This window comes from Carcharhinus amblyrhynchos, chromosome 1 (genome assembly GCF_965287045.1).
Source record: "Carcharhinus amblyrhynchos chromosome 1, sCarAmb.v2.hapA, whole genome shotgun sequence".
Taxonomy (NCBI): domain Eukaryota; kingdom Metazoa; phylum Chordata; class Chondrichthyes; order Carcharhiniformes; family Carcharhinidae; genus Carcharhinus; species Carcharhinus amblyrhynchos.
The window spans coordinates 102,877,413-102,901,095 of record NC_137324.1 but is presented as its reverse complement, the minus strand read 5'-3'; the positions used below and the strand labels follow the sequence as shown (position 1 = coordinate 102,901,095).

The 23,683-nt window shown below is 41.3% G+C and overlaps 1 protein-coding gene across 8 annotated transcripts in view; it reads right to left on the bottom strand.

Annotated features, from left to right (window-relative positions):
* Positions 1-23,683, bottom strand: part of LOC145343552 (prominin-1-A-like) — a 214,943-nt gene that overhangs the window by 149,868 nt on the left and 41,392 nt on the right. For all 8 annotated transcript variants that reach the window (XM_080189811.1, XM_080189804.1, XM_080189813.1 and 5 more), the window contains exon 2: positions 11,973-12,634. In XM_080189811.1, coding sequence (XP_080045937.1) covers positions 11,973-12,195 — 223 coding nt within the window. In that variant the 5' untranslated portion in view covers positions 12,196-12,634. The remainder of the gene's footprint in view (positions 1-11,972; positions 12,635-23,683) is intronic.

The following is a 23,683-nucleotide window of genomic DNA, read 5'->3' as shown; positions in this document are numbered from 1 at the left end:
GATGACTTCACCTTCGGCATCAGCCTGCATGAGGAACCTTATTGAAGGCTTTACTAAAGTCCAGGATCTGCTCAAAGAAGGATTGCAACAGACACCTACAGATGCTGAAAGACACCCTCATAAGAACAGGTTATGGTGCTCGACTCATCGATCGACAGTTCCGACGTGCCACAATGAAAAACTGCACAGACCTCCTCAGAAGACAAACACAGGACACAGTGGACGGAGTACCCTTTGTCGTCCAGTACTTCCCCGGAGCACAGAAGCTACATCATCTTCTCTGAAGCCCTCAACATGTCATCAATGAAGACGAACGTCTTGCCAAGGCCATCCCCACACCCTCACTTCTTGCCTCCAAACCACCACACAACCTCAAACATACTATTGTCTGCAAACTACCCAGCCTTCAAGAGAACCATGACCGTGACACCACATAACCCTGCCACAGCAACCTCTGCAAGACGTGCCAGTTCACTGATACGCATACCATCATCTCGCATGAGACCACCATCCACAAGGTACACAGTACATACTCTTGCAGCTCAGCCAATGTTGTCTACTTGATACGCTGCAAGGAAGGATGTCCTGAGGCATGATACATTGGGGAGACCATGCAGACGCTACGACAGCGGATGAATGAACACCACTCGACAATCAAGCAGGAGTGTTCCCTTCCAGTTGGGAAACACTTCAGCAGTCACAAACATTCAGTCTCTGATCTTCAAGTAAGCATTCCCCAAGGCAGTCATCACAGCATATGACAACGCAGAATCACCGAGCAGAAATTGATAGCCAAGTTCCACACATGAGGACGGCCTCAAGTGGGATCTTGGATTCATGTCACACTACCTGTAACCCCTACAACTTGCCTGGGCTTGCAAAATCACACCAACTGTTTTGGCTGGAGACAATACACATCTCTAACTTGTGCTTGGCCTTTCCACTCACATTGTCTGTACCTTTTAAGACTTGATTATCTGTAAAGACTCGCATTCCAACCATTATCTTGTAAATTGAGTTTGTCTGTATATGCCAGTGTGAACACAAGTCTTCATTTACCTGAAGAAGGAGCCTGAGACTCCGAAAACTTGTACTGCCAAATAAACCTGTTGGACTTTAACCTGGTGTTGAGACTTCTTACTGTGCTTACCCCAGTCCAACACCAGCATTTCCACATTGGTCACAGAAGACAGAGGGTAGCAATGGAAGGTTGCATTTCTGAATAGAGGGCTGTAGCAAGTGGCGTTCCTCAGGGATCAGTGCTGGGGCTTTTGCAGATTATAATATATTTGGAGGAAAATGTAACTGGTTTGATTAGTAAGTTTACAGACAACACAAAGGTCAGTGGATTGGCAGATAGTGATGAGGACCAGGGGATACAGCCAGATTTTGGAAGTAGATCAGTTGGAGGCTTGGGCGGAGAGATGGCAGAGGTAATGAGAAGGTCTATATATAGTAAATGGCAGAACCCTTAAGAGTATTGATAGGCAGAAGGAACTGGGTGTATTAGGTACACAGGTCACTAAAAAAAGTGGCAACGCAGGTGGAGAAGGTAGTCAAGGTATACAGCATGCTTGCCTTCATCGGCCAGGGCACAGTTTAAAAATTGGCAAGTCATGTTGCAGCTTTATAGAATTGTGGAATATAGTGATCAATTCTTGTCACCACACTACCAGAAAGATGTGGAGGCTTTGAAGAGGATACAGAAAAGATTTAGTAGGATGTTGCCTGGTATGAAAGGCATTAGCTATGTAGCTATGAGGAGAGGTTGGAGAAACTTGGTTTGTTCTCACTGGAATGATGGAAGTTAAGGGGCAACCTGATAGAAGTCTACAAGATTATGAGGGTCATGGGCAGAGTAGATAGTCAGAAGCTTTTACCCAGGGTGGAAGAGTCAATTACTAGGGGGCATAGATTTAAGATGCAAGAGGCAAGGTTTGAAAAGTTTTTTATTTCTTAGAGGGTGGTGGGTGCCTGGAACTCGCTGCTGGGGGAGGTAGTGGAAGCAGATACGATAGTGAGTTTTAATGGGCATCTGGATAAATACATAAATAGGATGTGAATAGAAGGATATGGTTCCCAGAAGGGTAGGATGTTTTAGTTCAGTAGGGCAGTATGGTCTGTGCAGGTTAGGCCTATTTCTGTGGTGCAACTTTCTTTTTTTTTATTAAACAGTGCCTTGACGTGCTTTTATAGAGAAAAAATGCTTTTGTCTGAGGGCAACTCAGTTGGAGAATATCAGAAGTGTGCCTCAAGATTTTTATAGTATTATGGTTGCTGTGACAGATTAAAAGGCTGGGACCACTGTGTTCAGTTTTGGTCATCTTACCGGAGGAGGCATATACTTGCATTTGAAGCAAATCAGAGAACAATCGCTGGAGTGAATCCTTTCATGTCTTTGAGGGAAGATTGAATAACTGGGCATATACTAAATGAGATTTAGAGAATAGAGGTGATCTTATTGAAACATTTAAGATTCTGAAGGAGTTTGACAGGGTAAACGCTGACCCGACATTTCCTATCATAAGAATCCAGAACTAGATGGCACAGTTTCAATATTATCTCCCAGCATTGTTTATGATTTGTATTCTCTTCCCAGTGAATAGCGCAGGTTGGGTCTTTGAACATATTCAAAGGCTAAGTTAGACAAATTTTTGACTCACAATGGAGTCAAGGGGAACAAGAAACAGGCAAAATTAGATCACCACATTAGATCACCAATGATTTTATTGATTGGCAAAAGGAGTTCAAAAGGGCAGAATTACTTTCTCCTATTCATGTCTTTATGTTTTTAAAGGGTGCTATTTAAAATCAAGTTGCTGCATATCATCGGAAATCCAAAACGTTAGGGTGGAATTCACCCATCTGGGACTAAGTCCTGTGGCAGTGGCAGGAACATGGAGCATTTCCCATTGTGGATGCTGGCAGAAAAACATACCAAATCTCCCAGCCAGCCCCTCATTAAATATGCAAACAGGTGTTTTGTGCTATATTCGGTAGTGAGGAAGACCTGATGGCAAAGACTGCCATTCTATCCAGGCACCACATTGAAAAAGTGCCCAACATCACTGACGCACAACTGAAGAAGATAGACCTCCTGAAAAAGACAGATCTCCAGGAACATTGAGGCAGAAAGATGGACTTCCTCCAGGACAGAGAATCTGGAAGACCCACCTGTAGATGTTCCACCAACCCACTTCAGAGTTGCTCTAGTGTCCAGGGTTGCTGAAATCTGGAAACAGGCAGAAGGCTAAAGTGCAGGACCTCAAAGGTAGTCATTTCTGGACTACTAGTGGCGCCATGTGCTGATGAGAATAGGAAGAAGATGATTAGGCGCATGAATGCGTGACTTGAGAGCTGGTGCAGGGACAGGGATTTAGATATTTGAATCATTAGAATCTTTTTTGGGGAAGGGGTGATCTGTTCAAGAGGGATGGGTTACACCTGAACTGGAGGGGGACTAGCACCCTGGCACGGAGATTTGCTAGAGCCACTCAGGAGGGTTTAAACTAGTTTGGCAGGAGGGTGGGATCCAAAGCAGTAGGGAGACGGAAGAGAAGGTTGAGGACAGCACAGAAGTTAAAGAGCACATTAAATAGTAAAGGCAATGTCAATAATTTCAATGCAAGAGGTCTGATAGGCAAGGCAGATGAACTCAGGGCATGGATGGATACATGGGACTGGGATACTATAGCAATTACTGAAATATGGCTAAGGGAGGGACAGGACTGGCAGCTCAATGTTCCAGGGTCAGATGCTATAGGAAAGATGAGGGGGTGGGGGGTGCACTTTTGACTAGGGAAAACATCATGGCAGTGCTGAGAGAGGATATATCTGAGGGTTCAGCCACTGAGTCTATATGCGTAGAGCTGAGAAATAAGAAGGGGGATATCACTTTGATAGGGTTGTACTATAGGCCCCCAAATAGTCAGTGGGAAATTGAGGAGCAAATATGTAAGGAGATTACAGATAGCTCTAGGAAAAAATAAGGTGGAAATAGTAGGGGATTTTAATTATCCCAACATTGACTGGGCCATATTGTTACAGGGTTGGATGGAGGGAAATTTGTTGACTGTATTCAGGAGGAATTTCTCATTCAGTATGTGGATGACCTGACTAGAGAGGGGGGGAAACCTGACCTCCTGTTGAGAAATAAGGGCTGGTGACAGATGTGTTAGTGAGGGATCACTTTGAAACCAGTGATCATAATTCCATTAGTTTTAAAGATAGTTATGGAGAATGATATTTTAACTTTGGGCCAGAACTTCTAAATTGGGGCAAGGCTAATTTTGATGGTATCAGGCAGGAACTTTCAAAAGTTAATTGGGAGAGCCTGTGGGAAGGCAAAGGGATATCTGATAAGTGGGTGGCTTTCAAATGTGTGTTAACCAGGGTTCAGGGTAAGCACATTCCTCAGAGTGAAAGGCGAGCCTGGCAGAAGTAGGGAACCCTGGATGGAGGCGATGGAGATGTGACATGCATAGGCAGCTGGGATCAAGTGAATCCTTAAGAGTATAGGGGGTGTTGGAGTAGGGTTAAAAGAAATCAGGAAGGCAAAAAAGGAGACAGGGGATTGTTTTGGCAGATAAGCAAAGGAGAATCCAAAGAGGTTCTACAACTACATAAAGGGCAAGAGATAACAAGGAAGTGAGTCGGGCCTCTTAAGGATCAACAAGGTCATCTATGTGCAGATCCACAAGAGATGGGTGAAATCCTAAATGAATATTTCTCAACAGTATTTACTGTTGAGAAAAGCATGGATGTTAGGGAACTTGGGGAAATAAAAAGTGATGTCTTGAGGATGTCCAGAGAAAGAGGTGCTGGAAGTCTCAAAAAACATCAAAGTAGATAAATCTCTGGAACCTGAAGTGCATCCCAGGACATTGCGGGAGGCTAGGGGGAAAATGGCAGGCCCTGTGGCAGAGATACTTGAATCATTGATTGTCACAGGTGAGGTGCCTGAAGATTGGAGGGTGGCAAATGTGCCTTTGATTAAAAACAGCTACAAAAAAAAACCTGGGAACTACAGGCCAGTGAGCCTCACATCTGTGGTGGGTATAAGTGTTTTAGGCATGACAGGGGAGGGTCGAAAAGAGGGGGAGTGGTGCTGTTAGTTAGGGAGCACATCACAGCGGTGCAGAGGAAGGATAACAGAGGGGTTGGGAATTGAGTCTCTGTGGGTGGAGTTGAGGAATAGGAAGGGAGCCATTACTATACTACAGGCCGTAGGCAGTGGAAGAGGGTATATGTAGAGACATTTTGGATAACAGGGTTGTTGTAGTGGGAGATTTTAATCTCCCAGGGGTGGATCGGAAGGTGCCTAGAGCTGTGGGTTCGGTCGGGGAGGAATTCGTAAGATGTGTATTGGAAGGGTCCTTGGAGCAGTATGTAGATAGCCCGACTAGGAAGGGGGCTACACTGGATTTAGTTCTGGGCAATGAGCCGGGTCAGGTGGTTGAGGTTGCAGTAGGTGAATATAGAACATAGAACACTACAGCACGAACAGGCCCTTCGGCCCACGAGTTGCTCCGATCACATCAACACCTATCTATAACCCCCAATCCCATAAAACCCCATATACTCATCCAGAAGTCTTTTAAAAGACCCCAGCGAGTTCGCCTCCACCACCACTGATGGCAGCCGATTCCACTCACTCACCACCCTCTGAGTGAAAAACTTTCCTCCCCGCACCTTAAATATGTGGCTAATAGTGACCACAACTCCGTCTACTTTAGGATACAAATGGAAAAAGATGAGTGCTGTCCTAAGGGGAGGGTGCTAAATTGGGGGAAGGCTAGATACAGCCAGATTAGGCAGGAGCTTAGGGATAGACTGGGATAGGCTGTTGGAGGGCAAGTCCATGTTAGGCATGTGAGAGTCTTTCAAGGGAAAATTGAAATGGGTGCAGGAAAGGCATGTGCTGGTTAGGAAGAAGGATGGAAAAGGTAGGATTAGAGAGCTGTGGATTACTAGAGATATAGAGGACCTGGTCAGAAGAAACAAGAGGCATACGTCAGGTCTAAGCAACTGGGAACAGAGACAGCATTGGAGGAGTACTGAGAGAGGAGGGGGGGATCTCAAAACGGGAGTTAGGAGGGCAAAAAGGGGGCATGAAATGGCTTTGGCAGGTAGGATTAAGGAAAATCCAAAGGCGTTTTACTCCTATTTTAGGAGCAAAAGGGTGGCTAGGGGAAAAAAATCGGTCCCCTCAGAGACAGAGGAGGGGAATTGTGCTTAGAGTCTGAGGGAATGGGGGAGATCCTGAATGAATACTTTGCGTCAGTATTCACAAAAGAGAGGAGCTTGATGTCTGGTATGGTCTTCGAGGGAGCTGTAGACCAATTGAAGGAACTATCGATTACGAGGGAAGTAGCGTTAGGGCTTTTAGGTAGCATTAACACTGATAAATCTCCAGGGCCAGATGTCATTTATCCTAGGCTGCTTAGGGAGGTGAGAGATGAGATTGCTGGGCCTCTGACACAAATCTTTGTCTCTTCTTTGGACACCGGTGAGGTCCCAGAGGACTGGAGGATAGCAAACGTGGTACCGTTGTTTAAAAAGGGTAGGAGGGATAACCCGGGTAACTACAGGCCGGTGAGTTTGATGTCAGTGGTAGGCAAGTTGATGGAGAGGATTCTTAGGGATAGGATGTATGAGCACTTAGAGCATTGCGATCTGATTAAGGATACGCAGCAAGGCTTTGTAAAGGGGAAGTCTTGCCTTACGAATCTGGTAGAATTTTTTGAGGTGGTGACAAAAACGGTTGACGAAGGACGAGCCGTTGATGTTGTCTAAATGGATTTTAGTAAGGCGTTTGACAAAGTCCCTCGTAGGTTGGTAGAAAAGATTAAGGCTCATGGGATACGAGGCAAGGTATCTAGATGGGTTGAGAACTGGCTTGCTAAGAGGAGACAGAGAGTAGTAGTGGAGGGGTCCTTTTCTAGCTAGAGGTCTGTCACTAGTGGTGTGCCGCAGGGCTCAATACTGGGACCTCTTCTCTTTGTAGTATATATAAACGACTTGGAAGAGGGAGTAAGTGGTGTGATCAGTAAATTTGCTGATGACACCAAGATGGCTGGATTGGCAGGCAGTGAGGAGCAGTGTCTGGCAATACAACGGGATATTGATAGGCTGGTATATTGGGCAGATATATGGCAAATGAAGTTTAATCCGGATAAATGTGAGGTGATGCATTTTGGACAGAATAATGTAGGGGGGAGTTATATGATAAAGGGAAAGCCCATAAAGGGTATAGAAACGCAGCGAGACCTGGGGGTGCAAGTGCACAAGTCTTTGAAGGTGGCAGTACAAGTGGAGAAAGTTGTGAAGAAAGCCTATGGTATGTTAGCCTTTATAGGAAGGGATATAGAATTTAAGAGCTGGAGTCTAATGTTGCAGTTGTATAGAACGTTGGCTAGGCCGCATTTAGAGTACTGCGTCCAGTTCTGGTCGCCTTACTACCTGAAGGACATGGACACTCTGAAGACAGAGTGCAGAGGTGGTTTACCAGGATGTTGCCAGGTATGGAAGGACTGGGTTATGAGGAAAAATTGAACAAATTGGGGCTGTTTTCTCTTGAAAGACGGTGAGGGGGGATCTAATAGAGGTATAAAAGGTTATGAAGGGTATAGATAGCTTACCTCTGTTTACTCTATTTCCTATGCTAGAGACACACAGTACGAGGAGCCACGGGCTTAAGGTGAGGGGGGACAGGTATAACACAGATATTAGAGGGAGGTTTTTCCACACAGAGGGTAGTGGAGGTATGGAATGCTCTGCCAAGTAAGGTGGTGGAGGCAGGCACGCTGGAGTTGTTTAAGAGTAACTTAGACAGGCACGAGTGGGTTGGAGATGGGAGGATATAGGAGATTGTTTTATAAGAACATAAGAACATAAGAACATAAGAAATAGGAGCAGGAGTAGGCCATCTGGCCCTTCGAGCCTGCCCCGCCATTCAATAAGATCATGGCTGATCTGTCGTGGCTCAGTTCCACTTTCCCGCCCTCTCCCCATAACCCTTAATCCCCTCTCTTATCAAAAACCCATCAACCCGCTTCTTAAAAATATTTAGCGAGGCAGCCTCCACCACTTCAACGGGCAGAGAATTCCAGAGATTCACCACCCTTTGAGTGAAGAAGTTCCTCCTCAACTCCGTTCTGAACCGCCCCCCCTTTATCTTGAGGCTGTGCCCCCTAGTCCTACTGTCTTTTTTGAGCGGGAAGAGTCTTTCCACCTCTATCCTATCCATCCCATTCATCATCTTATACGTCTCAATGAGATCTCCCCTCATTCTTCTAAACTCTAACGAGTACAAGCCTAGTTTATTCAGCCTCTCCTCATAGCTCAACCCCCTCAACTCCGGTATCAGCCTAGTAAACCTCCTCTGCACTCCCTCCAAGGCCAAAATATCCTTGCGCAGGTGCGGCGCCCAAAACTGCACACAGTACTCCAGCTGCGGCCTCACCAATGCCCTATACAGCTGCAGCAAGACCTCCCTACTTTTATATTCAATAAGGTTTTTAAATAATTTTAAATAATTTTAAATAAGGTTCATTAGCATTGGATCGTCCCTGGTAATGTAAAAGGATATGGTATGATAATAATGTTTTTTCTCTTTTAATTCACAGGTTTTAAGTCGGTCCGCCTTGTTGTCCAACGAGGGGCATACACGCGATGGGTCGTACTTGGGCTGCTCTTGGTTGTTCGAAATTGGCCTAATGCTCCATGTCGTTAGTGTGCTTAAACTGGACCAGATGCTGGGCAACACGACAGCTCAGTGACTATCACTGTTTGCTGTGCAGACACGTGGATTTGGGCCAGTGTCTGTGGGAGTTTGCACATTCTCCCCGTGCTTGTTTGAGTTTTCTCCGGGTGCTCCGGTTTCCTCCCACACCCAAAAGATGTGCTATTAGGCTGATTGGAAGTAATGAATTGTCCCTAAATTAGTTTCCCTCAATGTGGATTGCCATAAAACAATAGATACGGGTCATGGGTGGAGGGGGGGACTGGTAATGTTAAAATGGCGGCGCAGGCTCGTTGGGCCGTAGGGCCCATTTCCCAGGCTGTTTTTGTTCTTTGTAAGTTGCTGGAAGGTATTTTGAGAGACAGGATCTACAGGCATTTAGAGATGCAAGGACCAACTAGGGGCAATCAGCGTGGCTTTGAGAGTGGAAAATCACAATTCACAAATTTGACTGAGTTTTTTGAAGGAGTAACCAAGAGGTAGATGAGGACAGTGCAGTTCATGTTGTCTATGTGGACTTTAGCAAGGCCTTTACAAGGTACCACGTGATTAGATTGTTGCATAAAGTTAAATCTCATAGGATCCAGGGTGAGGTATCTAAATGGATACAAAATTGGCTTGATGACAGAAGCCAGAGTTGTGGAGGGTTGTTTTCAAACCAGAGGCCTCCGACTAGCGATGTGTACCTAGGGATTCATGCTGGGTCTACTGTTATTTGTCATTTATACTAATGATTTGGATGAGAATATAGTAGGCATGGTTAGTAATTTTGCAGATGACACCAAGATTGGTGACATAGTGGACAGTGAAGAAGGTTATCTCCGATTGCAATGGGATCTTGATCAATTGGGCCAGTGGGCTGACGAATGGCAGAGGGAGTTTAATTTAAATAAATGTGAGGTGATGCATTTTGGTAATTGAACCAGGGCAGGATTACTCAGGTGATAGGGCGTTAGGAGAGTTACAGAACAAAAAGATCTAGATGTACATGTTCATAGCTCCTTGAAATTGGAGTCACAGGAGAACAGAGTGGTGAACAAGGTATTCAGCATGCTTGGTTTCATTGATCTGAACATTATATACAGGAGTTGGGATGTCTTGTTGAAGTTGCATAAGACATTAGTAAGGCCACACTTGGAATACTGAATACAGTTCTGGTTACCCTATTATAGAAAGGATATTAAACCACAAGGAGTACAGAAAAGATTTACTAGGACGCTACTGGGGCTTGATGGTTTGAGTTATAAGGACAGGCTGAATAGACTGGGATTTTTTTTCTCTGGAGCGTAAGAGGCTGAGTGAAGAGTGATTGAATAGGGGTCTACAAAATGATGAGGTGCACAGATTAACTAGATAGTCAATATCTTTTCCCAAAGGTAGGGGAGTCTAAAACTAGAGGGCAAAGTTTTAAGCTGAGGGGAGAGATACAAAAGTATCCAGAGAGAGACTTTTTCCACACAGAGGATGGTGAGTGTCTGGAACAAGCTACCAGAGGTAGTAGTAGGGGCGGGTACAATTTTGTCTTTTAAAAAGCATTTAGACAGTTACATGGATAAGATGGGCATAGAGGGAGATGGGCCAAATGCATGCAACTGGAAATAGCTTCAGGGTTTAAAAAAAAAAAGGACAGCATAGACAAGTTGGGCCAAAGGGCCTGCTTCCATGCTGTAAACCTCTATGACTCTATGGAGGCAGTCTCTGGCATTGGTCAGGTGAGTCCTCACTGGTGCCGTGGGGAATTAAGCATGGGTGGTTGAACCTTATAGGGATTTTCAAGTAGAAAACTTTAGTCTCACATCATCACACTGTACCATGGAGTGGAAAGTTATCCAGATGCACAGGGGGACTGCCCTTTCGGCGGGGGGGGGCAGCGGTGGCGGCAAGGCTGCCCCACCCCAACATGTACAGATCCCCCTACAGAATTGTGGGATAACCTCTTCAAAGCAAAAACTCTCATTCAGCACAACTATCCATTCTGTAACTATAACAAATTAAATGTATTCTTCACAATTTAAACATTTGCTTTCAAAATTTGTGGATGCTATTTGCATAGACTTGAGCAACTGTCAAGGGACAAATGTGCAAATTTCTTTAAAAACCTGCAAGTGAATGATAATTCCCAAAATGCTTTTTTCAGCTTTTTCAGATGTTTCAAAGAATATAGTTTACTCAGAAAACATTGTTCATTTTCCAAACATTTGGCTCAGCCTGTTAATTTTGTTACCTTGCCTGTACTTTACCATTCTTCAGATAATATTGTGATTAGCTTTTTAAGGAAATGGAGCAAATAGCTGGTGGAGCCACTGTAGAAACAAACTACAAGGCCTAGATGCTGAAAATTCAGATTTTCCCCAAAGATACGTCACCAGTTCACATATCATCAGTTGCCACAAGTAGATGCTTCTTTTGCATACAATATATTGAAGAACTACAAGTCATTATCTTCTTGTGCCTCATTGTATTCTTTTGCAACTCTATAGCTATTTTGGGCTTTCCTTAAGGTATAACATTTTGTACAATACTACACAATGTTATAGGGTTGTGCATATCTTTTCACACATGTTGAAATATTTACAGTAAAAGGGAATTAAAGCTTATTAAAAGTACTCAGATGAGTATTGTGCTCTAAATCACTTGTCAGTTTCCTATTCCAGCTAAGATGTTCATTATAACCATAGCAACATATGGTAAAAGAGCTTAAAGGATTTACTAATTATATCAGGTGATTCAGACAGCCACACCTGATCTCTGGATTTACCAATCAGGAACAGAAGCAGTACATCTATCCAATCATCTACTTAAAATAAATGTGTAGATATAGATGAACATACAGTACAAGAAATTTTTTTATTTACAGCATAGCCAATGCAGCATAGAAAACAAATGACTTTTAGATTAATGTTTCCAAATTAATTGTAGCTATTTTTCCAGAACATCTTAACTTAAAAGCTATTCTGTAATAAGAACGAAATACAGGACACGGATGAACTCCTTGATTGAACTGAAATATCTTTTCAATGAGCTAGTGCAAAATAATACAATTCCATTCAAAAAGTTAATTAATTAACACAGCAAGAATATTTATGTTAAGGCAATTGAGAACTTTTCACAATGCCCATTCTGAAGCATAGTGAGAGGCAATACTACAGCATTGAAGAAGCTAGTAATTAGTGGTAACACAGACAAATCAGATGATATAATTGTACAATTACTTGCTAATCATGCTTACCTCGAGGAAAATGATTTGGTTGTACTACATGTAGAAATGTGCGTGCCAGTTGAAATAGGAATCCTATAGCTCCAGGATCATAATATATGTTAGTCTCATAGTTCACAGCAGGTACTGCCCCAAAATCTAATGTTTCAGTTTCTGTTGGGTAGTTCCATGGCTGGCTTTCACTTCCAGTCCTACCACAAAGCATTAACATAAGGATTGTTGCTGCAATAGCCATGACTGAAAACAAGAAACTTCAAATCTTATTTTTCCGAATTGAGGGGGAAAGGAAAAAAAAAGTGTCTTCAAACGGTGAAAACACAGGAAATTTAGTAGTCACTTCAGCTTCTTTGTTTGTGACATTGTTTCAAATAGCTTCCTCATTGATCGAATGGAGATAAAAAATTCAAGGAGATCTCAAAGTTCTTCATCCAGTATTCAGATTGCACTCAGATCTGAAATTCCAAAAAAATTAATTCTCTGCACAAATTGATTTAGTGCACTAGGTCTGGCACAGAAGACGATAGCTGGATAAATGGTTGAAGATGCTGTTGCTTTAGCTCCTTGAACTAATGCCCTGTAGAAAATCTCATCGTAGTTAGAAGGGTAGATCAACCCGCCCACTGGAGAGTATTAGCTAGTACAAGCACCAGCAGCATGCCTCAAAAGACGCTTATCTGTAATAGAAAAATGCAGCAACTTAGCCTGAAAATTACAACAGTTAATCAAGCTGTAACACAGTGTTCAATGTAGTAAATAAATTGTCAGAACTTTAGCTTTACAATTTTAATGAGCTGCTCATTAACCACTAATTTTACCAAATAGAGTAAAATGATAATGGTTTAAAGACAACAAATTCATAATAATGTAACAAAATGGTCTAAAACATTCAAATTGCAACTTATTCAAAAAATGCTGCACATATCGAAGGACATGTTTATCGCTTACAACTAATTGTCAGAACCCCACTTAAAATAACTTATGTACAAAATGTTTTTTCCTTGACAATATTAGTGTCCAAAATAATCACACTGTTGCAAAGTAAATACAGTGGACATTTTTAACTCAGACTTATGTCATAAAAATATTTAAGCAAGCCATTGAGAAATTTTGTAAAAATCTATAAAGCCGTTTGCCAGCATTACTAAGCTAAACATAAAATCAAAAAAGACTCTTATTGTATTCCACTATGCAGGCAGGCCAGGGTGTATTCTGGTTCCTTTAAATCCTTATAAAGTAATCAAAATGTCAATGTTGGACAACATGGCTGTTCAATAGAAGGCAGCTCACAGAAGATACAAGATCACAATTTGTAATTCTGATCATTCCAATATCAATATGCAGTGCACGATTCCCTCGAGGAAAAGAAAAAGTAAAAAAAATTCTTAGCCTATTCTCACACCTTGTCATTGCATAATTCAAGAGGCATACAATTATGTACATCCACATCAATGTATTGGTAAACAGTCCCCACTAATCAGAGCACAAGGTTTGGTTAATGCCAGTGACTTTCAGTTCAAAAGCAAAGTACTGCAGATGCTGGAAATCAAAAAAATAGAAAATGCTGCAAATACTCAGGTCTGGCAGCATTAGAGGGGAGAGAAACAACGTTAAAATGTTCAGTCATAACCTTTGATCAGAATTGAAAGGATACATGCTGCCCAAAAGACATCAAAGGGAAGCGAAATAAGCAAGAATTTGGGATGATACTGCAATAAATGAAAATTTTTATTAAAAATCAGATTTATCAAATACAAGTGACTCAGTAAATACACCAAGGACTATGATGATGTAGCAATCACAGAAATATGATTAGCCTCCAGCAATACAGGAGAAAACAAAACAACAATTCTGAGCTACTCAGGAAGATACACTAGGTAGGAGATGAGGTAGATTCGCAGTGATAACAGGGGCATCTTGAAATAATGAAACAAACAAAAAGGTATAGAAAGTGGAATTCCAAACAGATAATTTGGTTGAAGCACTCAATATGAACACAGGACAACAGCAGGACATTAGCCCTTCATACCTGCTCTGCCATTCAACGAGATCATGGCACATCTGTAATCCATCTGGGCCTTTGCCCCATATCCCTTAACATCTTGGTTAACAGAAATCTGTCAATCTCTGATTTAGAATTAACAATTGACCTAGCTAGTTGGGATAAAGACACAAATTTCTACCATCTTTGCACATTTCCCAATTCTACTCCCAAAACATGCGGCTCTAATTTCAGGCTATGTCCCCTCTCCCTAATTTCCCCTTTCAATGTAAATATTTCTTTCCGTCCACCCTACCTATTCCTCTAAATATCTTGAAACTTTAAACTTACATCACATCACCCCTTCATCCAAGAGGACTCCAAGTCCTTCAGTTCCTCTATCTTCCTATTTTAGTCACATCAAGAACAAAGGACAAAGAAAATTACAGCACAGGAACAGGCCCTTTGGCCCTCCAAGCCTGCACCGACCATGCTGCCCGACTGAACTAAAATACCTACCCTCCCGGGAACCGTATCTCTCCATTCCAATCCCATTCATGTATTGTCAAGACGCCACATGAAAGTCACTATCTGTTTTCACTACCTCCCCTGCAGGCACTCACCACCCTCTATGTAAAAAACCTTGCCCCTTGCACCTTAAACCTATGCCCTCTAGAGTAATTGACTCTTACACCCTGGGAAAAAGCTTCTGACTATCTACTCTGTCCATGCCCCTCAATCTTGTAGGCTTCTATCAGGTCGCCCCTCAACCTCCTTCATTTCAGAGAGAGCAAAGTTTTTCCAACTTCTCAATGCCCTCCATACCAGGCAACATCCTCAAATCGTTTCTGTACCCCCTCCATTGCCTCCACATCCTTCCAGTAGTGTGGTGACCAGAATTGATTATATTCCAAGTGCACATTTCCCAATTCTACTCCCAAAACATACAGCTGTAACCCTATTATTGTGTATTCTCTTGCTTTACTTGTCCTCATGAAAAGCATTCTCCAGATTGAATTTAATTTTCCTCTTTTCTAACCACCTGACCAGTCCATTGATATCTTCTTGCACCTTCAGCTTTGTTCCTCTTCATCAATTCCCAAGGCCAATTTTCATATCGACAAAATTCTTAATCATGTCTCCTACATTTATGTCTAAATTGCTGACATATGCATCATGAACAGCAAAGGGACATAGTATCGATCCCTACAGTATCCCACTAGGAACAGCCTTCCAGTCAGAACAACATCCATCTGTAACTTGTTGCTTCCTAACATTGAATTGAATTAATTTTGGATCCAACTTGCCACCTTACATCATAATATTTTAATTTTCTGCGCAGTCTGTCATTTGAGACTGTGTCAAAAGCTTTATTAAAATCCAGTAAACTACATCATACCTACTACCTGAAATATTCTTGTTACCGATCCAAAAAATTCTAGCTAGCCAGATACAACCTTCCTTAACAAACCCATACTGCCATCTTTGATGAATCCATGGCTTTCTAAGTGAAGGTTTATGCAGAATTTCAGAATTTTTTCCAATAATTCCCCCACTACAGAAGTTAGACTGACTGTGCATTAATTTTTCAATCTAACCCTACCCCCCTTTTAAAACAACATTGCAAGGCCAGCACATCCCGAGTCCTCCAGCACCACACCTGGAGTTAGAGTTTTGGAAAATAGTGAGAACTTCTGCTATTTCTTTCCTTTGGAACACATCTCATCCACTTTGTAGGAAGTTCAATAATCCAATATTCCACCATTCAGCCTCCTCCACATTTACTTCATCCTTGTTTTGTGAAAACAGATGAAAAGTATTTTTTAAGAACCATTGCCTTCTTATAGTTCCAGATACAAGATGTCCTTCCAAGGTGTGATGCCCATTTGTGATTTAACCCAGATCCCGTATAGCTGCAGCACAGCTTCCACCCTTGTAGTCAAACCCTTTATATCTAAAGGCCAGCTTTTCATGAGCGTTTGATTATTTTTGTATCTATTCTTGGCTTTTTAAATCATCGATACACATGGGCTCCTGGGTTCTCTTTAAATCTCCACTTAGAGCCAACATAATTCTAGGGGGTTGCAATAACCACCAGGTCAAAGCAAATACAAGCAGGTACTATGAACATATGCAAACAGAAAAGTAATTAATGCCGAATATTCACAATCCCAGTAGAAATAGTGAACTGACCCAGTATGTCAAGACTGTAATGAATGTTACAAGACCTGGTTAAACCAAATGGCAAGAAAATATATAGGGAACATAAACAATGATTTTTTTGAATAACAACACAATTACAGTTAAACAGTGCAGCAAATGAGTATTAACACTTGTATAATTTTATAAAAACCAACTTCATGTCAATGAGGAAAAAAGTTAAATGAATCAATTAGGAGGTTGTACTGAGGCTAGCTTAGATAACTTTAAGGACACAGTGAGCATTCATATTAAATATAAAACCAGAGATTAGTTATGTTATGGGCCTTTTAAAATTAAAAAACCTACGTGAATTAACAAAGCAATATAGTGAACTAAAGAAAAACAAGTGTGTCGAAAGAATCAAGTTTAACAAGAACATAGGAACCTCCAAAATAAAAGGCAGTCAGGGTGGCTACACAAGTGACAGAAAAAAAAATAGAATAGCTGTGGAATTGCACTGAATTAATAGTATTGAAACCTTCTATTTAATTCCCCCTTCAGTACTTACCTAGCTTCCCCCTAGAAAGGATGATGCTATACAAAAATTGTTCTATGAAAGTCTCCCCAAGACTGATAATCCTGTCCCAAAACTGACCGTGCCCCACCTTAAGCAAGACTCAAAACCCAGCTCTTGCAAGGTCAACGTAGGACTTAAGTGGGGACACCCAAGCATATGGAAACATTAACGCAAAACAGCAGCAACACAATGCAGGATTCTAACTGGAGAACAACATTAATGAGAAATTACATTGTGCACAAAGAAGTTAAAGGCTTCCTGTATGCAAATATAGAAGCTAACTTAGACAGTAAGAAATTAATACCACTAAAGTTTGTAAAAGCAGAAACCCCTTGGTTTATTACATTTGTGCTAGCTCTGTGCTGATGCAATCCAAAATTAATCCCTCAACTCTGCTCTTTATTACTCCTTAGAGCTTCTTCATTTAGGAAGTTACAATGGGCTCTGACTCAATTGCTAACTATGGCAAGCATTTATCCTCTAACAACACTCAAGATTGAGACTTCCCTAACCAAATAATTTTAAATACATCACTTCTTGCCGTTAACTCTCCAATCACAAAATGGTCTTTCCCCATCAGAATTAGAATTCAGAATATTTTTTGAAAAACTCCATCAAGTCTCCTGTTTTCTCTGCTCCAATGTCACTCTTGCTCTTCCCTGATACCATCCTGGCAAATCTATGAATATTTCTTTTTGGCTTTAAGAGCTGTTCTATATAATGTCCAAAATTGCTACTGTATTTTAAGACAGACAGAATCATTGCCCAGTATAAACGTATTTCTTTACAGTTACACTCTGCCCTTATTTGTAAAATTAAATATGCTACATTGATTTTTCTTTTGACCACCTATCTGCTTATGCTTAAGGTTTTACGTATTTGTTCTAAGTCTCTGTTCATTCATTCATAATCCTGCAATTTCTCCACTGAGTATATATTCTTATTACTTTCCTCCAAAAATGCATGGCCTCATTTCCCTATATATTAAATCACATTTCAATGGCTAGCCCATACGACTTACTATTTTCCTGAAATATTTTAAAATTCTTGCTATGATTTAACAAACACTTATTTTAGTGCCAACATTTGGATGCAATTCATGAAGCAAGAGAACAAAAAGTGACCCAGCGATGACACCTGACTACACTATGTCCAATTTGTTATCCAGTCGTTACTTTCAAACTTTATATGCTACATTTCCTCTCGTACTACACATCATAATTTTTTAAGTACATTTCCATTAAAACATCTTCCTAAACATGTCCTAAATTTCTATATATTTCCATCTTCTACTGACTAAAATACAGGGTGAAATGATGCATTTCCTCCTTATATCTACCAAAATGTAACAGAATACAATTCCAAACGAATTGAAGAGGAGAGACCTGGTTATTTATGTACACAACTCAATGGCAGAGGAGGTCGAGAAAAAGGTAAAAGGGATCTTGGGATTTATAAATAGAGGCATCAGACTGAATTTATGCCAGGGTTTTGAGGTACATTTCAGTGCGTGAACGGCCACAGTTAGATTTAGGTAATCAGATTTTCTTCCATATTCATAAGAACATAAGAACATAAGAAATAGGAGCAGGAGTAGGCCATCTAGCCCTTCGAGCCTGCCCCGCCATTCAATAAGATCATGGCTGATCTGTCGCGGCTCAGTTCCACATTCCCGCCCTCTCCCCATAACCCTTAATCCCCTCGCTTATCAAAAACCCATCAAACCGCGTCTTAAAAATATTTAGCGAGGCAGCCTCCACCACTTCAACGGGCAGAGAATTCCAGAGATTCACCACTCCTTGAGTGAAGAAGTTCCTCCTCAACTCCATTCTAAACCGCACCTCCCCCCCCCCCCCCTTTATCTTGTGGCTGTGCCCCCTAGTCCTACTGTCCTTTGAGCAGGAAGAGTCTCTCCACCTCTATCCTATCCATCCCATTCATCATCTTATATGTCTCAATGAGATCTCCCCTCATTCTTCTAAACTCTAACGAGTACAAGCCTAGTTTATTCAGCAATCACAGTTTATTCTCAATCACATTCCATTTTCCTCTGATCTTTTTGTGGATTGGGAATGCCCGGTATGAAAATAAGGCACACTCTATCCCTGCACCCCAACACTAAGATTGGGTTCCCCAATTTAAATGGCGGGGTGGAAAGAATATCAGATTTCCTCATGCACACCGTTTTTATTTGGTGCTGTGGAGCTTTAGAAGCCCATGACTTCAAATATCATGAAATGTTGTTTTATAATGCAGATTTATTTTTAATGCAGTGATTATTCATCTTGGGGATTTATCATTTTAAGGTAAGTTGACCCTTACATCGATCAGTCTTGTGTATTTGCTCACATGCATTACAGCGCTTCTCCAATGGGAAGTGTGCTATAATGCAGTGGAAAATGGATCAAATGGTCCTGTCAACGTGTAGTTTCATATTTGCTACTCCAGTTTAAAAGGCTGTGCTGAAAAAAGGTTGGTTTTGACGTTGCATGAAAATCTAGCTACCTGCTTTCCTATTGATGACAGACATTTTACTATGAAATTTAAGTTAGCACATGTTCTTTCCTTCCCAGAGAGTACTTTAAACTTGGATTGAGGCCATCAATGTTTGATTGAGTTACAGGTGCAAGTGGGTTTCAGAATAGTAGGTGTTCCAGACTTCTAATTTATTAGCAGACTGTGTCTTTGGCATGGCTTTGGGTTTGTTGACCCTAATAAGGTTACAAATATTACCACATTTTCCCCCCCTACAGAATGCATTTTTCTCTCAATTTCAATGATATGGAGGCTTTCCCCCAAGGAATGCAAAATATTTTCCATTGATAATGCACTGAATCTGAGGACAGTGTATAGTGCACACAAGGTAAATGGCTATGAAAGATACATGGGGATCAAAGAAGTGGCATGTGTGATTTTAGGAGGTATGGGGAATAAAAAGGGACATGGAAGATAAATTGACTGAGATGATTTGGGTGGTGATCCGAGGGGACATGGAAGATACATGGGGGCATTGAGAAAACATGCATGGCCTGAGGTACGTGAAGGTATGAGGAGAACAAAAGGAATGTGGTTTGGAGATGATAGAAAATTTGGTGAACTGGTGCGACAACAATAATCTCTTCCTCTCAACAAAACAAAGACGACTGACATCGACTTTAGGAAGCATAGTGGAGAACATGCCCCTGTCTATATCAACAGGGACAAAGTAGAAAGAGTCAAGAGCTTCAAGTTTTTAGATGTCCACATCACCAACCAGTTTTCCCCCCCTCAACACTATAGTTAAATCCACCAACACTTCCACTTTCTCAGAGGGCTAAGGAAATTTGGCATGTCAGCTACAACTCTCAACAGCTTTTACAGATGCAAGGTAGAAAGCATTCTTTCCAGTTGTATCACAGCTTGGTATGGCTCCTGCTCTGCCCAAGATTGCAAGAAACTACAAAAGGTTGTGAATATAGCTCAATCCATCATACAAACCAGCCTCCCATCCATTGACTCTGTCTACACTTCCCGCTGCCTCAGCAAAGCAGCCAGCATAACTAAGGACCCTACACACCCCAGGCACATTCTCTTCCACCACCTTCCATCAGGAAAAAAAATAAAGAAGTCTGAGGTCACGTACCAACTGACTTAAGAACAGCTTCTTCCCTGCTGCCCTTAGACTTTTGAACGGACCCACTTTGCATTAAGTTGATCTTTCTCTACACTCTAGCTATGACTGTAAGACTACATTCTGTACTCTTTCCTGCTCAATGAACAGTATGCTTTGTCTACATAGCACACAAGAAACAATACTTTTCACTGTACACTAATACATGTGACAATAATAAATCAAATCAATTGTGTTGGTCAACTAGGCAGGTATTCAGACTCTGCTTCTGCAGCCACACTCCTGCTGGTTCACAGCTTGCAAACTGCACTATGAAATTCACTCTGATAAGACAAGACAAAAATGCTGTGTGAAGTCATATGGGCCAGATGTGCAGTTTAAGAATCACAAATGCACAGGTCAGGTTTTCCCAAATCCAAAGGAAAATTTGGTCCAGAGTAGGAAAGCAAGGAATGCTTGGCAGTTAATTGTCTGTCACCATTAACTGGTGCATTCTACATTGCTCTTCAATTACAATATAAAGTTGCTCTCATAACATTGGTACTCTTGCAATTGTCCTGGTACATAGAGGCAAAAATCTTCAACAAAATGTCTTTTTTCAGCAATAAGTTCAGTACTTCCAAATTACTAAAAGCAAGCAAGTTATAGTGGACATTCATAAAATACTGGTTCAGTCTCACCTGATTTAGTGTATATTCAGGAAGAATATGAAAAGACTGGAGAGGGAGAAAAGGTTTATAAGAATGATTTCATTCGCTTCAAAAAGAAAAATGCATTCCTAAAATTTCAAAATATGACTTACTTTAACAGATCAATCCTAACTTTTCTTCACAGTCTCATGCAAAGCTGAATGTTCGCTAACTCTTTCACTACAATATTAATCACATAATGACACAGGATGATTATAGTTATCATACTAACTGATTGCTTTAATTAAAAGTAGTCACAGAAGACACAAGCAGCATAATCAAAATCTAAAAATACATTGTTGAATTTGGCTGCTTTAAGAGCTCAAATCCAATAAATCCCCAAGGATGTATTCTATATCCTGTCAAGAGGCTCTAAGCAGATGATGGTTTTCAGGAACACTTGTTCAAGATCCAAACACTGGTACTGTATACTCCTCATTATTAAAGTATGTCCAAACTGTAAATGATTTCAGAGTCATTCAAGAGTTCCCACATCACTGAAAAGTCCAACGTGAGATTAGCACGGTGGTCCAAAGGATTGTTAATTCACCATGACATTGTTGCAAATTGGGGGAAATTCAACAGCTACCCCTACTCTGGTCTTCCTCTGGACATGTCTGATGTTACAAGTTTGATGTAGATGGTCCTGAAAACAAACTGTGGCATTTTCCCATCCTACCCGCCACATGAATCACAGCAAGTGGGACATGGACCTCAGCAGAAAATCCCACCCAATATATCAAATTTCAATGCATTCCTCCATACGAGCCAGTCAGTTGCAATGTTCCCCCGAAAAGATATAGTTTGCAATACAGAAGTTTGAGAGGCTTTTTTTTTTGAAGGAGTTCGAAAGTGATAAGGCATAATTGTTTTGGCAACAGCGTGGATGAGGTATGATAACTCTGTTGAGGTGAAAACATCAAGTCAGGATGATGGAAAGGGCATGGAGTTTGAAGTTCAATTCTGGGTTGGATGTTAAGATAGCAAGAAATAATTGGAGCTTGTAACAAATGTAAAGATCATGAGTTACTTCACACAGACGAGACCAATTAGCAAAGGTAGTCAGGAAGATGAGTTTAATAAAATGCTTTTGCAACAGTTTCAGCGAATACATTGTGGAACCAACTAGAAATAAAGCCACTTTAGATGTCACTGTGTAATTAGTTAAGTTCAATTATTAATCTCAGTAAAATATGGACTGGTCAGGCAGACAGAAAAGTAGCAAATAGAATTCAACCCAGAAAAAAGCGAGGTGATGCATTTGGGGAGGTCAAACAAGCCAAGTGAATACGCAGTAAGTGGGAGGATACTGAGAGATGCAAAGGACATGAGGAACCTTGGAATGAATATCCCTTTAGCGGAGAAGTAACTATGAATGTCTTTGGCTGGGTATCTCACCTTAAGGTTTTGTACCTGAACGCGCGGAGCATTCAAAACAAAATGGATGAACTGGTTGCACAGATAGATTTGAAGGGGTATGATATAGTTGGCATTATGGAGACATGGCTCAAAGATGAGCAGGGATGGGAACTAAACATTGAGGGCTATTCAGTATTTAGGGAGGACAGATGGAAAGGAAAAGGTGGTGAAGTCGCATTGTTGATTAAAGATGATATTAGTAACTTCGTTGCAGTGTTAATGTAAGCCTACTTGTGACTAATAAATAACCTTTAACTTTTTACTTTATGGATACGATATTGAGGAAAGATATGAGCATAGATGATGTGGAATCTGTATGGGTCAAGTGAAGGGTCAAAAAACATTGGTGGGGCGGTATACAGACCAAACTCTAGTAGTAATATTGGGAAGAGCATTAGATAAGAAATCAGAGATGCATGTGTTAAAGGAACATCTGTGATTATGGGCAACTTTAATCTGCATATAGATTGGGAGAGTCAAATTAGTCACAGTACAATACAGGAAGAATTTCTGGAGTGTAAGGGATGGTTTTCTGGAGCAATATGCTGAGGAACCAATAAGGGGGTCAGGCCATCTTGGAATGGGAGTTGTGTAATGAGAAAGGAATAATTGACAATCTAGTTACGAGAGAACCGTTGGGGATGAGTGACCATAACATGGTAGAATTTTTTTTCAAGGTGGATAATGAAGTAGTTGATTGTGAGACCAGGATCCTGAATCTCAATAAAGATAACTATGATAGCATGAGGCATAAATTGGTCATGATGGACTGGCAAACATGACCAAAGGGAAAGACCATGGACAGGCATTTAAAGAACAAATAGGTGAACTCCAGAAGTTGTTTAAAAGTTTATTTATTAGTGCCACAAATAGGCCTACATTAACACTACAATGAAATTACTGTGAAAATTCCCTCGTTGCCACACTCCGATACCTGTTCGGATAAGCTGAAGGAGAATTTAACATGGTTAATGCACCAAACCAGCATGTCTTTAGGACTGTGGGAGGAAACCAGAGCATCCACACGAAACACATGCAGACATAGGAAGGACATGTAGACTCCACACAGTGACCCAAACTGGGAATTGAACTTAGGTCCTATGGCTGAGTGGAGCTGTAAGGCAGCAGTGCTAACCACTATGCCACCCTTTTATCTGTTTATTCCTGTTTGGCGCACGGGTTGTAAGAGAATTGTGATGAATTCATGGCTTACAAGGAAAATTAGAGATGGCATCAGACTGAAGGAAGAAGCATATATATTGACAAGGAAAAGCAACAGGCCAGAGGATTGGGAATAGTTCAAAATTC